This window comes from Camponotus vicinus, unplaced genomic scaffold (genome assembly GCF_025532165.1).
Source record: "Camponotus vicinus isolate PSW18456_S1 unplaced genomic scaffold, iyCamVici1.0 SCAF_7, whole genome shotgun sequence".
Classification (NCBI taxonomy): Eukaryota; Metazoa; Arthropoda; class Insecta; order Hymenoptera; family Formicidae; genus Camponotus; species Camponotus vicinus.
Window position 1 is genome coordinate 13,330,137 of NW_028141979.1, and position 18,342 is coordinate 13,348,478.

Genomic DNA, 18,342 nt, shown 5'->3' on the forward strand with positions numbered 1-18,342 from the left:
ATTTGATTGTAGATAAGAGGTACAAAATTTGTAAATTTTCAATGATTTAGAAATTTCCTTCATTAAATTATTAACGGAAATTTTTTCTGGATATATTAATATCGCTTCCGATGCTTCCAGTGTACGAGTAAATCGGACTGCAAAAATCCTTGCGGTGATTTTAGATTTCTGATGTGATAGAGATATTCTCATGCAAAATTTTGTCAACTGATCTTGAAGTGTTAAAATATTTTTGCTATTTCTCCCGGTTTTTGGTGAAGATTCCACGATATTTCCAGTTATTTTGTTGAAAGAAAATTTTAATATATCGGTGATTATCATAGGCTGCTTTATTTTGACTCCAACTGCTTCCTCTTCTGTCATTTCTTTTCTTTTCTCATCCTTTTTTCTTGTGATAGTTTTTATCCGGCGGGTCGTTTCTTTTTTTAAGTTCTTTAATATTATCCTTTAATTTTACTGTTTGGCTCCTTGTTTGTATTTTGTTTCGTTTAAGAAAACTGTGAATTAAAGGTTGTTCTGATATTTGTAATCCAAAAAATTTGCTTAATTCTCCGAATGTAAATAATGAAGAATCAATATTAATATTGAATAAATTGCCTTTAGGTACGATATTTTCAATTTTCTCAGTATTCGAAAAACACAAATAAAAATAATCATTTTCTTCTTTCTTGTTATCAATTCCTGTCAATGTTTTGTAGGTTGCTTTTGTGTCTTCTGGGTTGTTTAGATTTAAAATTTTCTTGGTTGTCATCATTTTATATTTCACCTCTTCGAAACTCACAGGTTTTCTGGATAACGTGTCTCCAATACTGTATTGTTTTTCATTTGAATGTTTCAATCGTAGCAGCTCCATAATCTTCTTGGGTTGATCCTCCTTTGTTTCTTCGGAGATTATTAAACATTGCTGCAATTTACAATTATTGGGATTAATTATCCGATTTTCTATATTTTTCTCTTCCTGTGATTTGCGTTTTCGCATAAATTTTTCTATAACTTCTTGTGTTTTAATTTGAGAGGAATAAAGGAGTTTGGAAGAAGGCTTATTTTTGCTTCGAAAATTTTTTATTTTTAGATCATAAATTTGAGCCCTTTCAATAACGTCATCAGTTGTGACATGAGAAGATTTAAATTTATTCTTGAGATTTCTTGTGGATAATCCAATCCTTAGAAAATTAATATTTAGAAAGGATATTCGTCTTCTCTCCTTAAAATTTTTAGGTTTGAAACGTGCCGAGTTGCGTAGTGAGGTTTGGTAACTTCCCTCCTCGCAATCGACGGAGCTAGAATTTTCTAAAGAGGTTTGGAAATTTCCCTCCGAAATTCTAGAATTTTTTCTTTTAGGGGGAGCTTGGAAGCTTCCCTCCTTAAGGATTTTTGGATTATTAATATTTTCAGGAGGAGTTTGGTAATTTCTCCCTCCAAGGATTTTTGGATTATTAATATTTTCATGAGGAGTTTGGTAATTTCCCCCTCCGAGGATTTTTGGATTATTAATATTTTCAGGAGGAGTTTGGTAATTTCCCCCTCCGAGGATTTTTGGATTATTAATATTTTCAGGAGTGGTTTGGTAATTTCCCCCTCCGAGGATTTTTGGATTATTAATATTTTCAGGAGGGGTTTGGTAATTTCCCCCTCCAAGGAACTCGGAGTTATTCAAATTGTTTAGATAATCTTTATTTTTCTTCTCATTTTTCATTATTTTGTTTTCACAATTAATTTTGGTTTTATTTTGGGTTTGAGTTATATTTTTATTCTCTTCTTGATTTAATATTTCTTTCTTATCTTCGTTCCGAGCTTCTTTAGTAATAATATTATCTTGATGATCTTCGTTTTGACGGTTCTTGGTTTTGTCTTCAATTTCTACTTTACTTTCACGATCATCGAGCTCACTAAATATTTTATTAAATACTTCGTGCGTGGTTTCTTCCTTTTTATCCGTTGGTTGTTCCTGACTCCTTAGAACTTCAAAATCTTTTTCTTGATTACCAAGTAGATTATTCAAAGATGTTAGACGTATATAATAGGAACGTGGACGTCCATTTCTTCATTCAATGTACTTAGGACGTTTAAATATGCCTTTCCAGCGATGTTTTCCACGATGATATCTCCTAAATAGATTCCATGTGCTATTTTTAATTTTGGTATATATCCTACTTTTATTTCAGGATTTTCCACTCTTACATAAAATAGTGACTCTGACCGTGGAGGCACTGTGATCATTTCCGGCGTGAAGAAAGGTATATTATTAATTTCAGATACGGCCAGACATCCTTGTGCGTAGTCTAACTTTGAGGAAGTTTGTTTTAAAAAATCATTCCCTAATATTCCAGCTTCTGGGATTGGGAAATCGTGAGATACTATATGAAAAGGCACAGATATCTTAAAAAGATTTAATATAATCTTCCCAAACGTATATACTGGATAATTATTTATGCCATTTAATTGCAATATTTTTGTATAATTAATGTTTATATTTTTAGGTATAAAATTTTCTTTAATTAAATTTGGACTGGTTCCTTTATCTATCATAAAAATGGTTTGAGTGGGTTTATCATTAATGTAAACTTGGACAGTAGGCACGCAACCGCGTTTATCAAGATTTATTGTTACAGGCCGTGCGTTTATTACTCGATAATCTACTTGATTCTCTAGGACGGGGAAATCTATTTGAGCTTCCTCTATATCCAACATCGAGAAGTTATTGTAATTTTTCTGATTATTTTTCTCTCGGTAATTATTCGTTGCAATTCGTAATTGACAATTTTTAAGGAGATGACCTTGTTTTTTGCAATATCGACAAAATGAATTATCTTTAGAGGTTGAAATTTGGCTTACTTTAGAACAACAATTTTTGGCAGTATGTCCAAAATTATTACAAATTTGACAAATAATTTGTTGTTTATCTTATAAATTATACTCTTCATTCTGTTTCCTCCAACAATGTTTAGCTAAGTGGCCAGGCCTTTCACACCACTGACAGATTATAGAAATTTTATTAGTTTGATTATTAATATCGTTTTGCAGACACGACTTTGCATCATGACCTGATTTCGAACATAATTGACACGATATAACTTCCTCTCGTATTATATTTATGGATTGACGATATCGAAGATTACGTAAGCGACAATTATCAGCGCCATGTCCGCGTTTTTTGCAAATTTGACATATTAATATTTCGGTTTTCAAATTTGTCCCATTGTAAATTTGCGGAGAAAATTGAGTGAATTTCCTACAGTTATTGGCTATATGTCCCTTTTTAAAACAGATTTGACATGTTTCCTGCAACCACTTAATATAATGTAGCTCGTTTTGACTTGAGTTAGCGCCTTGCTTCTGTCGTATGTTTACTATCTCTCGAAGTTCTCGTTCAATCCTCAAAGCGTCGGCAATGGTGTCTTCTATGTTTAGATTTCTGGTAATTTTTTGTTCTATGTTAGGCTTTAACCCTCTTATGAAACATTCACATATGTTCTTTTTTAATGACATTTTAATATTTTCATCAGGCAAAACTTTTTCTAGATATTGATATGTTTCTAAGATTTGTTTTCCAAGAGTTTTAATTCTACTAGCATAACTAATTACGTCTTCTTCATCTTCTTGGTAAATACATCCTAATTCCCCTTGCAATTGATAAACATTTTTCGAAGGACCGTAAATTCGTTTTAAATAGGACGTTAATTGCGATATGCTATTAAAAAATTGATCTTGTATAGTTCGGCGAGCTTCTCCGATTATTCTGGTTCTTACGATTTTAGTAAATTGCAATTCTACTTCTTCAGGTAACATAGATTTTGCTTCTTCACATCCTTCAATGAAATAATTTAGTGGAATGTTATTGCCGTCAAAGAAAGGAACAGCTTCAACAGCGTATTTTAGCGTAGCGAAAGAATTTTGATAAGACATTGTTTTGGAATCACTTCCTATTTCTTTAATACGAATTTAATATAAATTTCTGTAATACAAATTTGATTTAATTTTTTTTTTAGTTTTTGATTACTAATTATATCGAGAAAATCATCAGACTTTGGCTAGGATGTATATTGACATTATGAATAAATAAAAAAAAAAGTGTTTGTTTCTAATATCCACAAACTAAAATAGATTTGTTTTGAAATAGATTTAGGAGTTGCTATCGGAATAGATGTGTATAGTGTATATAATTCAAAGATATAAATCTGATATAAATCTGAATACTATCTGATATAAATTTAGGTTTAAATTTAATTTGAATATATTTTACTCTCAAAGAATTGTCTTTTAAAAGGATTTTTTAATTCTTATCGAGATTTTTACATTCCTTCCCATTTCCAAGATCGCACTTTTCAATCCCGGACGAGCCCCCAAAATTTATCAGTATGTTACGTCCAGACCCTGGAATGGATGGGCCGTATGGAAGGACGCAACTTACTTACCCCGTGACACACTTTGTTCGGGCGTGTGTATGGATCGGGTCGAATGAATGTGAAGGGCCTGACACAGGTCAGCAACCGAAGGTCTCTTTAACGCTGCGTTTTTAAGCCTATTCGTTCGGTGGCCCCTTTTCGGTTAAGGAATTTAATCTTTGTTACGCGGGATGGGACCTAGTGCGATCTCAGGATTTAGCGAAGAGAACGGTTTAAATAATTAAATTATACATTAAATTAAAAATACATATATTATAAAAAAAATAATGAAAGAAAAATACATCTTAGCAGTTGTAGGTATGCGTGAGTGGGTATCTGTATGTGTATGTATATATGCTCGCGGGTGTTACAATCGTTCGGAAGTCATCAGTCAGAATATACAGGGAAGAATTTACGTTAAGAATTAAATTCTGACTGGTTAATACAATATACATATAATTAATGTAATATAAGAAATAAAACAAAATAAAAAGTGAATGTGTAATAAAAATATGAATAACGTTTATTCATTAAGGGAAGTATAGAATTCGTCGCTTGCGCATATGTGTTATAGTTAGAATTAAAATTTTCTAAATTCGCTGAAACACAGGTCTAAATTAAAATACAATAATAAAATTAAGATAAGAGATTCGCCAAGTCTAAGTTCGAAAATTATTCATCTATTTCAACGGTTTCTCCCAAAAGTAATGATAATTCAAAGGAAAATAATATAAAGAGAAAATAAAAGATAATAATAAAAATTATAATATAAGGATGGGAAATTAAAAGAAAACGAAAGGGAGTAAAGAAAAAGTAGAAATGAAAAGATATATATGAAGAAGGGCTGAAACGAGATGTAAAGATAGAAAACAATATAAACATAAAATTACACAAAGTTAAACGCTCCCCAAAATTAACAAATTAAAATGAATAATAAGAGGCAATAAGGAGCCAACGCGGTTGTAGGGCGTGAAAACAAATTTTTTTTCCAAACAGTCAATTGAAACGATCTTTCTTCTTTATTTCATACGTTTCGGCCTCATTTCGAGCCATCTTCAGTGATTCTAATACAATCAAAAAATGCTAATTAAGACAGTAAAAAGGATGCGGTGTCAATAAAAAATACAAAAGAGAAAAAAAGCATAATCACATACATACATAGTCTATAGGAGTGAACGCTATCTCATCCAAGTCGATCCACCCGAAAAAGACCGATGCAAGCAGCACTCTCAACGGTAAAAAGCGCGAGGAGCGATGCACTGACAAAGTAAACATAACAGAGTCATATATTTGCAATAAAAATTGATTGACAACAGTCAAGGGCTACTCACTCGGACAACGAGAAGACCGACAGAGACGAAACGAACACCCAGCACGCAAACAATCAACTAAGTCGAAAATTCAAACAACAACGGAAAGCGATATCAAACTGTGGTCGAACAAAAACAATCCGTGTACATGGAGGGCAAACATCAGCTCATTAAATCTTAGATATGTTTTCAATAATCGACAGACACGATGTGTTCAACTTTAAAGTATCGCTTTGGAGGTTCAACGAATTCCTTTGGCGCTTGATATGAATCATTTCAGATATTAGTCTTTTACCTAAAAACATTTCCTCATCCAAAATGTCAACCTTATCAAAATCAAAAGTGTGATCAAGCGCTCTATGTTCCGCGATGACGGACGTAAGATTCCTTCTATGTTCTTTGATTCTCGTTTTCAACAAGCGTCCAGTTTGTCCCACGTAAGAAGCGTCGCAGTCCATGCAGTTAATTTTATACACTATATTACTGCGCAAACCATCCTTACCGACCTTAATAAATCGGCGTAAGTTATTGATTCCCGTGTAAGAAAGCCTAACATTAAGATTCCCGACGCAATGTCGAAAACGCTCCGATATGTTCCTCACATATGGGACATTAAAATATGTAATTCTGCTTCCCCCATTAACATCATCTGTCCCGATCTCAAAGTCCGTCAGAATGTTATTACATTTGTCACTGAATCTGTGAAACAGAATATTAAGCCGGTCAGCAATAGTGTGAAAAATAAAAGAGAGCGGATATCCATTGTTCAAAAGAATGTTAATGACAAATTCAAAATTTTCTTTATGGAATCTTGGATGAGAAAGCCAGAAAACTTTATCCGTTAAGCCGATTATCGTACCCTTCTTCTGGCAAAGGGGGTGTCGCGACTCAAAGTGGAGGTATCTTCCGGAAAAAGTCGGTTTATGAAACCAATTAAATTCGATAAATCCATTTTCTAAAATGATTGTGATGTCAAGAAAATTCAAACGGTTGTCGACACTCTCCTCCATAGTAAACTGCAGCCTAGTGTGGAACGAATTGAACGTGTTCATAATAGTATTAAGCATCGAGGGGGGAGCCGCCAACACAATATCGTCAACGTATCTGAAATAAAATGGAAGATCCACATCAAGAGTCGCGATCGCCCTAGCTTCTAAATCTTGGAGCGTGATCTCCGCGATGATCGGGGAAAGAGGAGAGCCCATGGGCGTGCCAAATGTTTGTTGATAGCAAACATCGTTAAACATAAAAAATGTAGAGTTCAAAATGAGGCGAACTGCCATTAAGAACTCATCGCGAGGTATCTGGCAATTCCCTACTATATAGTCCCATCTGACACAAAGACTGTCCAAGGCCATATCTAACGGTACGTTGGTGAATAGAGAGACGACATCCAGTGAAATCAATTTTACATCACCATCGACATATCTACCCTTGAGTCTATCGACAACTTGCGCGCTATTGATAATTTGGCTATCAGGTCTCGGAATAGACTTGTAAATAATGTCATGTAAAAATTTGGCGAGACCATAAAGAGGCGTGTTCTTAGATGAGACTATAATGCGTAACGGATTATTTTTCTTATGAATTTTCGGCAGCCCATAGGCCCTCGGTAAAACGCCATCCGTACAATTTAACGCTCTATATCTCGCAACAGAGATGTAATCACGAGCTCTCCATCTCACTAACAAATCATGCAAACTGCTAATCACCTTATTAATCGGGTTCTTATTTACTACTCTATACGTGTTTTTGTCTGCTAACAAAATAGACATATTAGAAAGATAGTCGTCCTTATCCAACGCGACTGTTATATTGCCTTTATCGGCTCTCGTGAACAAAATGTCAGGATTCTCCTTTGTGAATTTTTTTACAGCATTCAAAGAACTCAAAATAATTTCATCAACAGGAGACTTTTTTGAAAAGGAATTATAAAAGGTACTTATAATAGGGAAAGATCTGTTTCTCAACGTCGTACGTATCTCTGTGGGCAGCCTGTTGATGTTATACTCCACATTCTTCAGTAATTCGACAGTCGTTCTTTCCTTGTCAACCACCGGTAAACAAAATTTCTCTCCAAGTTGTAGTAAAAGTTTCACATCATGGGGTATGGGCGCCGAAGATAAATTAACAAACCATTCGTCTCTTAATTCCAAGATCGGAGAAACACGTGGCGAGAAAGATGAAGGATCAAGGTTGATACAAATAGACGAGGGGGAGGGTAGGGGATTGAAGGAAAAATTCACATTATTACATATTGCTGAAGATTGACTAACTGGATGCGTCACAACTGCAGATTTATAATTCGGATGCATGTAAAAATAACGAATCGGACGAATATCTTTCAGTGTCTCTTTCAGTTGTTTATTTAACAACCATTTAAACTTCTTGTCTAGTTTCGAACTTACATAGAGATAGAAAGCGCGCTGAGACCTACTCTGTTTAACAAAAAAATTATTACAGATAGATATCGGTAAATTGTTAGATATAAGTTGAACAACAACAAACATCTCGCGGCGCAATGCTCGAATGTGTCTGTACGAATCCTTAATTTCGTTCTTCAATATATCTGTAACGAACCTAGACCTTAAATTAACATGTCGCCTGCGTGACACGGAATGGTGTAATTCATTATGATAACGGTTACAAAAACTCAGATGTTGTGGTGTTACATTGTGACTAATGCACTTCCTCAAAAATATAATACGCAAATTTAATCTAGACAACCGCTTATTAATCCAAACCCATTTCTTTAAATAAGATACAGTCCTAAAACCGAAATAAAAGCTAACAAATTGAAAAAAGGTTGAAAAACGCATATTTTCAGCCAGCGCAATATTAACATAAAATTACACAAAGTTAAACGCTCCCCAAAATTAACAAATTAAAATGAATAATAAGAGGCAATAAGGAGCCAACGCGGTTGTAGGGCGTGAAAACAAATTTTTTCTCCAAACAGTCAATTGAAACGATCTTTCTTCTTTATTTCATACGTTTCGGCCTCATTTCGAGCCGTCTTCAGTGATTATAGTCTATAGGAGTGAACGCTATATCATCCAAGTCGATCCACCCGAAAAAGACCGATGCAAGCAGCACTCTCAACGGTAAAAAGCGCGAGGAGCGATGCATCGGACAACGAGAAGACCGACAGAGACGAAACGAACACCCAGCACGCAAACAATCAACTCAGTTGATCGTCGTCTCTCTATTCACCAACGTACCGTTAGATATGGCCTTGGACAGTCTTTGTGTCAGATGGGACTATATAGTAGGGAATTTCCAGATACCTCGCGATGAGTTCTTAATGGCAGTTCGCCTCATTTTGAACTCTACATTTTTTATGTTTAACGATGTTTGCTATCAACAAACATTTGGCACGCCCATGGGCTCTCCTCTTTCCCCGATCATCGCGGAGATCACGCTCCAAGATTTAGAAGCTAGGGCGATCGCGACTCTTGATGTGGATCTTCCATTTTATTTCAGATACGTTGACGATATTGTGTGGCGGCTCCCCCCTCGATGCTTAATACTATTATGAACACGTTCAATTCGTTCCACACTAGGCTGCAGTTTACTATGGAGGAGAGTGTCGACAACCGTTTGAATTTTCTTGACATCACAATCATTTTAGAAAATGGATTTATCGAATTTAATTGGTTTCATAAACCGACTTTTTCCGGAAGATACCTCCACTTTGAGTCGCGACACCCCCTTTGCCAGAAGAAGGGTACGATAATCGGCTTAACGGATAAAGTTTTCTGGCTTTCTCATCCAAGATTCCATAAAGAAAATTTTGAATTTGTCATTAACATTCTTTTGAACACTGGATATCCGCTCTCTTTTATTTTTCACACTATTGCTGACCGGCTTAATATTCTGTTTCACAGATTCAGTGACAAATGTAATAACATTCTGACGGACTTTGAGATCGGGACAGATGATGTTAATGGGGGAAGCAGAATTACATATTTTAATGTCCCATATGTGAGGAACATATCGGAGCGTTTTCGACATTGCGTCGGGAATCTTAATGTTAGGCTCTCTTACACGGGAATCAATAACTTACGCCGATTTATTAAGGTCGGTAAGGATGGTTTGCGCAGTAATATAGTGTATAAAATTAACTGCATGGACTGCGACGCTTCTTACGTGGGACAAACTGGACGCTTGTTGAAAACGAGAATCAAAGAACATAGAAGGAATCTTACGTCCGTCATCGCGGAACATAGAGCGCTTGATCACACTTTTGATTTTGATAAGGTTGACATTTTGGATGAGGAAATGTTTTTAGGTAAAAGACTAATATCTGAAATGATTCATATCAAGCGCCAAAGGAATTCGTTGAACCTCCAAAGCGATACTTTAAAGTTGAACACATCGTGTCTGTCGATTATTGAAAACATATCTAAGATTTAATGAGCTGATGTTTGCCCTCCATGTACACGGATTGTTTTTGTTCGACCACAGTTTGATATCGCTTTCCGTTGTTGTTTGAATTTTCGACTTAGTTGATTGTTTGCGTGCTGGGTGTTCGTTTCGTCTCTGTCGGTCTTCTCGTTGTCCGAGTGAGTAGCCCTTGACTGTTGTCAATCAATTTTTATTGCAAATATATGACTCTGTTATGTTTACTTTGTCAGTGCATCGCTCCTCGCGCTTTTTACCGTTGAGAGTGCTGCTTGCATCGGTCTTTTTCGGGTGGATCGACTTGGATGAGATAGCGTTCACTCCTATAGACTATGTATGTATGTGATTATGCTTTTTTTCTCTTTTGTATTTTTTATTGACACCGCATCCTTTTTACTGTCTTAATTGACATTTTTTGATTGTATTAGAATCACTGAAGATGGCTCGAAATGAGGCCGAAACGTATGAAATAAAGAAGAAAGATCGTTTCAATTGACTGTTTGGAGAAAAAATTTGTTTTCACGCCCTACAACCGCGTTGGCTCCTTATTGCCTCTTATTATTCATTTTAAAACAATATAAATTCTCGGTAAATAAATCAGAAAGAGCTAATAAAGAGAAATAAGGAATTGTTCGCGAATCGTCTTACAGAGATTCCCGGCGATTCCGCCAACGCTTTATGTTTGACCGCGAATTGCGAGGCGACACTAATAAAATTGAAGATACGCGATTTAGATACGGTAATTACACAGGACCACAAAAAAAAATTTTATGTACCTTTGACCAGACTAGGTGTATTATATGTTTTTGGGGTCGCTGAAAACGAATCCATAACCCATTTTGCCCCATCACGTCTGGATTTTCCATAACCTCAAAAAATAAGGAAAAAACCGGTGAATCTCAACAATATTGAACCAATACTCTGATCGAACCCCATAACTTCATATCTCGGCAATTTTTTCATATGAAGACACATTATTCGAAACTCTGGAACCCCCAAAAACCTTAAAACCTTATAACCCCATAAACCCATAACGCCATCACCTCAAAACATATAAAAAAAGAAACTTATGCGCTTTGTAATCTAGGAACTCAGAAACTCTGATCCAAATACTATTTGTGGAATCCAATGTTTGTCCATATTACTGGTTTCTATACCAAAAAATTCAGTATACCTAGTTTTAAGTGCATCTGTAAAATTTTTTCTGATCTTACTAACAACATATTCCCCACAAACGACGCAGAAATGGTCTACGCTCTTATTGCACGATATCGTTCTTGTAACATTATACTCATCAAAGGCCAAGTTTCCCACCGTTGTAGAGTTGCGGTTGTATGATAACGACGCCTGCGGGCCCGCTTTCCCACCCTGACCAGCCGCCGATACTGGGGTTCCGACACCCTGCATCGTAACAGGTTTTTTACCTGTGCCTGCCATGACGGCATGTACGCCGTTCACCAGGGACTTCGCCGGATAACGGAATCACTCCGTTGCCCACCGTCACCACGTGGAGGTGCCCTGGTGGCAGGCACAGATGAAAATGACCTCAAAAACTATAAACTAAATCTCATCAACTTCAAAATTATTCGGTTTCTGGGTCATGAAACACGAGATTAAAAGGTTGAAATGAATATCTGGATTAGAGTTTCTGAGTTTCAGAGTTGAAAAGCGTATGAGTCTTTTTCATCATGTTTTGGGCTTATGGGGCTGTAAGGTTAGGAGATTTGGAGGTTATGGGATTCAATGGTCATGAAAAATGTGAGATTATAAGGATGAAATGAATATTTGGATCAGAGTTTCTGAGTTCCTAGATTACAAAGCGCATAAGTTTCTTTTTTTATATGTTTTGAGGTGATGGCGTTATGGGTTTATGGGGTTATAAGGTTTTAAGGTTTTTGGGGGTTCCAGAGTTTCGAATAATGTGTCTTCATATGAAAAAATTGCCGAGATATAAAGTTATGGGGTTCGATCAGAGTATTGGTTCAATATTGTTGAGATTCACCGGTTTTTTCCTTATTTTTTGAGGTTATGGAAAATCCAGACGTGATGGGGTAAAATGGGTTATGGATTCGTTTTCAGCGACCCCAAAAACATATAATACACCTAGTCTGGTCAAAGGTACATAAAATTTTTTTTTTGTGGTCCTGTGTTATTAATGAAGACAGATGATCGATCAGGTATATTAGGTCTCTATCAAGAAACGATCTTCAAGGTTTATTTATCGTTCAATACTTTCATTTGAAATATATCCGATCACAATTTGAAGAAGTAATTATATATATATATATATATATATATATTTATATATATATATATATTTATATCGAGAAGAAAATTAAAGGAAACTAATGGGATAGATTGCTGTAAAGAATCTTTGGAGAGTGGAGAAGTATTCGTGAATTCCAATTCTGAAATCCGCAACGAATAGATAGGAGGAATATTCGTGAATTCCAATTCTGAAATCCGCAACGAATAGATAAGAGATATACAGAGAGGGGAATTGAACTGTTATCGATAAATTACTATTGATGGTTACTATGGAATTCTAACTGATCGAGAGTATTATTGATTAAACTCTTATTACTCTAAAGATCTGTAATTCAAACTCTTTAATTACCTAAAGATCGTTTCGCAATCGCCAATCGAATGGGAAGGAGAAATAAGGATTGATTGACTGATAGTGATTAGTAAAAATTTAATGGTTATTAAACCGTTTAAAATTATTTGTCAGACGTAGATTTTAGAGAAAAACTCAATTTTACTCACAACTCGTTGGCATCGCAAAAATAAGTGCGTTGATAAAATTGCAATGGCTGAGGTCGGAGGCTTATAACATGAAGAGCTGGGTAATGGAGATGTTCATCAGAAAATTCACACGATGCACAATTAAATGTTGACAAAATCATTTTCACTGTGATATAAAACAGATTAATAACTCAATTGCATAATGCAAGAAAAAAGGATCCCCGAGGCTATATAATTTTAAAATTGAATGACTGAATCTTGACTGGAACTGTGAACTGAACTGTCAACTGCACTGCTGCTCGTTGGAAGAATTAGCGTACTGAACTGTCAACTGGAGTGTTAATCGCGCGCGTCGCGCCTTGCGCTTGCATTTTAAAGTTATTACTCCTCCTCCTTACTGGATGGTGGGAATCTTTTGTAATAATTTTAATACTCCCTTCTTAAGGACAAGGAGGCTGATTTTTGGGAGGAGAGGCCTTTCCTAAGATTTTTGTTGGTTAAGCCCTTTGGCTCGAGACTTAGCTCCATCCAGTAGAGAGTGGGAGTAAGTTGATTAGCTTATCGTTCTTGATGATTTAACGATTCGGAGAACGCTTGAGGGTGGCCTGTCGAACGAGCGCACGTGCACTATCAATTTCAAGAATATTGCTGTATGTTTAGATTTTGACAATCTTCCCGAGAACCAGATCTTTATTTTAAAAATTCTTTAGATAGAGAGGCTTCGAACATAAAGCCGTACCAATAGATACGGGACAGTTGGAGTTTCTTATAACAACTTTTCGTCTTATAATTTACGAATTTATTTAGAGTTCCGTTAGCGCTATCTCGACTGGCCATTCTCTGAATTAGATTTGTTAAAGTTTAATGGCGATACACGCAGGTTAGGTTGCGTTCTTCTACGCGTTATCTTTATTCCTAAGAAGAATCGCTTTACATTCCAAATGCAAGTCGATCCTTGATTTCTTTCTTCCACGAAATCGTTTCGAGGAAAGAAAAGAATCATGGAGTCCACCGGACGTAACAATATATATATATTGTGATATTTTTTAATTGTATTAAATTGTATTAAATTTTATATTTTAAATTGTATTAAATGTATTTAAAATTATTATTTTTTCATATAACAGCTTAAAAGATATTATATATATATATATATATATATATATATATACATATATATAATATTTTTTATGTTATTCTTCGGTATTATGTTTACTTTAACGTCTATGTTTACACAAAACATAAATTTCGACGTACGAAGGTCTTCTTGCTTTAGAGTAAGACTTGAATTATTCCTTCGGCCTCTTCTTTTATTTGTCTAAATAATTAATGTTAACAATTCTTCTTATCAGTGGACGCGGAAAACTAGCGATTGGCACTCACTTATAATTGTTCGATAGTAGAATAATGATTGTCCGCCGCGTGCTCGCGATAGACGGTTTTTAACATTTCGTTTTTTAACAAAATTTTGAAAGGGATCGCCTAGCGACATGACCATAAAAAATCATGGTGAACTTTTCGTGATGGTCAAATCTTAATGCAAGCAAAGACGTCTCAAAGTCGAAACCCTTCGTTTGCACTTTCGCGCTTCTGGTAGATTCGCGCGTGCTTCACTGAGGTAACGATTTTACACACTATCAAGCGCGCGGTTCACTGACGCGCGTCCGGCTAAAGGTCGGTGGCGGTTTGTGCGACTTTATTTAATAATTACTGCTCTATTAAGCATTATAGAAAAAAATGGTTTAGGACTTTTCGATTTTTAATCACGAATAACACTATTTACTTAGTAAGAGAATTTGCTTTTTAAGTTACACCCTGTATATTTAACTTTTTTCGACTATATAATATTTATAATTTTTTATATTATTTATAAAAATATATTTATTTTTATCATTTATATTTATCATACATATAAAATACTTTATATTTATATATACAATTTACATATTTCTTGTTCTTAAGATTTTTTTTGTCAGTTTGTTAATCTTTACAAACATTTATCAAGTAAATTTAAAATAACTATTTAATAAATAATTTTTTCAAAAATAATAGCTGCACTCAACACGTTGAAACCAGCGGATATTGCCGTAGTAAAAACCATGAAAAGTCCTCCGGAAGTCATAAAATTAGTAATGGCTGCTATATGCGTAATGATGAATGTAGCACCAATTAAAAGAGAAGATCCAATTACTGGTGACAAGATCTTTGATTATTGGGTGCCTAGCAAAAAGTTATTGGGTGACATTAAGTTCTTGGATTCTCTGCGTCAATACGATAAAGATAACATTCCAGAACATGTGATACAGGTATGCACATTGAATCAAATGCAAAAAATTTAATTTTTTAATGTTATTTTTAAGAGATTCTATTAAATCAAATATTAAAAGACAATAGTGTCTCGTGCTAAGTCATACATAGCAACAGGGAGATAGATCATATATCTATATGCACACAGTCTAATTGCGAATATCTTATGCCTTTACACGGCGCATAATTTAGTAAGCCTCGCACAGTTTATACAAACTCATCAATTTGTTCTATTTCAAGTCCTGACTGTTCTCACGGCATATTATTTCGCGAATCTTACATCACTTGCTATGCGAATCAAGAAAGTGTCATATCCGCTGTAGTGTTTTTCTTTATATTAGAAAAACGGGTTTAACAATAAGAGTGAGAAATTAGGAAATGTTTAAAAAAATGTTTAGTCAATGAGAACGTATTGTTTTTATAGTAGCTTGCTACGCGTATTAATGAGCAGTGATTGTTTGTTAAAAAAAATCGCAAAAGACAGTTGTGAATAGCATTCAATAAAAATAGATAAATTTTACATATATTTACTTATAAAATGTTTTGAAAATGTGCAAATGATTTATATTGTTTCTGATTATATTATGCATTATTATAGATATAACGTGACCGATATGCTATGCGATTTAATTAAAAAATTTTCTGCTAAACTTAAAAATTTCTGCAAAATGTCAGTAGTAGATTTTGAATATTAGCTCAATAAAATTGGCCCATAAATCGTGAAGATCAATATTAATATGAGAAAGTATATTCCTGTTTAAAAAAGATTTGTAGCACTTCGATTTTTGGCTATTGGAAATGGCTATGCTTTCTTATTGAAATTTTTTATACTGTCGCGCCCGCGGAGCGATATATATTGAAACGCGCGCGGTACAACTATCGGCATTCGGGAATAATAACACGGCTTTAAAGAAATAAGAACTTTAATGAAACACCAAGGAACACAAGATATAACACACGATATTATCAACGTAAACACAGAAATGAGAACACATCCGTGCAGCTTGACAGCTGGCTCCGAACTCTCTGAGTCGTCGTTTACAAACAATCTTCTTAACTATGGGAACCGGACAACGGCAGGGCCATAGCGACTCGAGCGCGTACCCCTCCTTTTCATGATTGTTGTCCCGACAAGGACTCCGTGACTACTCTTCGTGGACTCCAGGGACCCCAAACGATATCCTGCTCTACTCTGAGCTATTGTTGCAGGTTACCGAGTATCGCTCTAATCCACTCAGTTGGGGCAGGCTCCCAACCGACTCCTTCCAGAGAGCTGGCGAGACCCTCAAAAATCGACTCTAGGGCAGCCTCCCCTTTCTTCAGTCACCTCTTCTGTGCTCGGCGCGAACCTTTCTTTTCCATCCTTATTCTCCCGTTAGTTTGCGTGGCTTCCCTTCTCTTTCTCTTCGGACAAGAGGGGGGTATCCAATGTGGATCCGTCATCCTGAAAAGGACTCCCTAAGTCCCTGCCCTGGTATTTGCTCTCCGGCCCACGGAAAAACGGCTCAAAAACCGTGGGCGAGGCAGTCTTCTTTACGACTATAATTTTGGCAACAACAAGGTACAGGCTCAGCAAATACTTCATTCAGTTAACTTCTCTGTAGAACAAAATAATGGGCGCAGTAAATAGTGCAATTAATTAAATTAATTTTTATCCTTACTTACTATGGTCCAGGCTATTCCCTAACGGTAAATGTTTACTTTAGGTTACACAGTTCAAAAAATTTTTATTTTAACATATGTTGTAGAAGATACATTCCTAAGTAATACACCGTTTTTGCGGCGGTCTCTTTTCGTTTCTGAGATATGCACTTTTGAAGTTTCATACTTTTGTCACGACTTCCGCGAACGCCGGCGGATAGTCGCAGTCGGGATCAGGATTCGGTTTCTTAGGCAAGCTTAAGAATTTCTCTCGGTGGTTATGTCAGAAATTAAAATGGGTTTATTTAGCGTTGAGTGTGTATGTATGAAAGTACAAATGTGTCTGGTGTATTGTATGATATAAATATGCGGTGCGAATGTACAGTATAAATGTACGGTGTACGGTGCGATTGTACGGTATGAATATACGGTGCGAATGTGTAGTATAAATGTACGATATACGGTGTGATTGTACGGTATTAATATATAGTTTATAATGTATAATGTTCGGCGTGAGTGCGCGGTATAAATGTTCGATCGTAAAGTATCGGCGTTATCGTGGTGCACAAAATGATAAGCCTTAGTTTAATCGCCGCGGAAATCGGAATGTATTAAAGGGCTTCGCGCGATGCAGAAAAACCCTGTCAGCTGTTTCGCAGAGATATTATAGGCGTGCGGTCAATGACCGCGTGACGCTACGCGACGCGTGCCGGTGTTTTTGTGCCGTATTTTGACGCGCGGTCTCAACGTCGTTTTCGATGTATCGAACGCGCTCTTGTTCTAGCTCGGTTATTAATTTAATTATTACGCGCAGATGGAAGATCACGGGGATGCGCCGTGCCGACGAGAACAGCTCGTCGGGGGTAGCTCTCTTCTCTACCTCGGTAACTGATTGCAACGGCGGTGCGGCGGCGGGATCTTTTGCCGAAATCGAGATCACTCGATAATATCGGAGATCGCTCCAATATTTTTTTTGGCGGAATTGAAAAGTAATTCTGGATCTTAGCCTTAGGCCCGAAACCGAGAGTGCTCGGCCGAGGAGGAGTTTGCTCCACCTTCTGTTCGAAGCTTTTAGGCGTTTTCTAGGATCGGTTCTAGGTTCGGATCGTACTTGCTATCGCAAGCGGAATCGGAATTTTGGTGCCGAGATAACGCCGAGGGCCTTTTTATACCTTGGGTAATTAATCCCGCGCCGGCGTAAAAACGGGGTGCCCCCACCGAGCGGCGGAAAAACAGTGCGGAACGGATCCACTCAGTGGGGCGCGGCGGAGCGGGGCGCGGGAGTTCTCACCCAGGGCTCTTCGGGCGCCCTCGGCTGTCATCGGCGCGACTTGCCGACGGCTTCGGCCGTTGATCGGTTCGAAATTAACGGTTAATCGGCGCGACGCGGCGCGCCTCTGCCCCTGCCCGGCGGTTGTTTTCCGGGCGGCAGCTTCCGGCAGGGAAAAAGTAACATGCACTGGGGGTGCATCGTTACACTTTTATGTCATCTTTTCGTTATATTCTATTTATGTGTTTACATTTTTTGTTTACATTTCCTCATCACGGTT

At 36.4% G+C, this 18,342-nt stretch overlaps 2 protein-coding genes across 9 annotated transcripts in view; one reads left to right on the forward strand and one right to left on the reverse strand.

Moving 5' to 3' along the window:
• Dhc62b (Dynein heavy chain at 62B) overlaps positions 1–18,342 on the forward strand; it is an 835,389-nt gene that overhangs the window by 535,044 nt on the left and 282,003 nt on the right. For all 8 annotated transcript variants that reach the window (XM_083104284.1, XM_083104287.1, XM_083104288.1 and 5 more), the window contains one exon: positions 14,897–15,150. In XM_083104284.1, the coding sequence (XP_082960410.1) occupies positions 14,897–15,150 (254 nt within the window). The remainder of the gene's footprint in view (positions 1–14,896; positions 15,151–18,342) is intronic.
• Positions 5,866–10,401, reverse strand: LOC145974973 (uncharacterized). The gene is made up of 2 exons (XM_083105109.1): positions 10,038–10,401; positions 5,866–7,055 (listed from the first exon to the last, which is right to left on the reverse strand). Exons 1-2 carry the CDS (start codon positions 10,096–10,098, stop codon positions 5,866–5,868), a joined length of 1,251 nt encoding a protein of 416 aa, XP_082961235.1. The 5' UTR covers positions 10,099–10,401.

Excerpts from the sequence above, each read along its gene's own strand:
- LOC145974973 (XM_083105109.1), bottom strand. The coding sequence starts at position 10,098 with ATGTTTTCAATAATCGACAGACACGATGTGTTCAACTTTAAAGTATCG. Across the intron at positions 7,056-10,037 it reads AGTATCGCTTTGGAGGTTCA|ATATGGCCTTGGACAGTCTT; the intron begins ACGAATTCCTTT and ends ACGTACCGTTAG.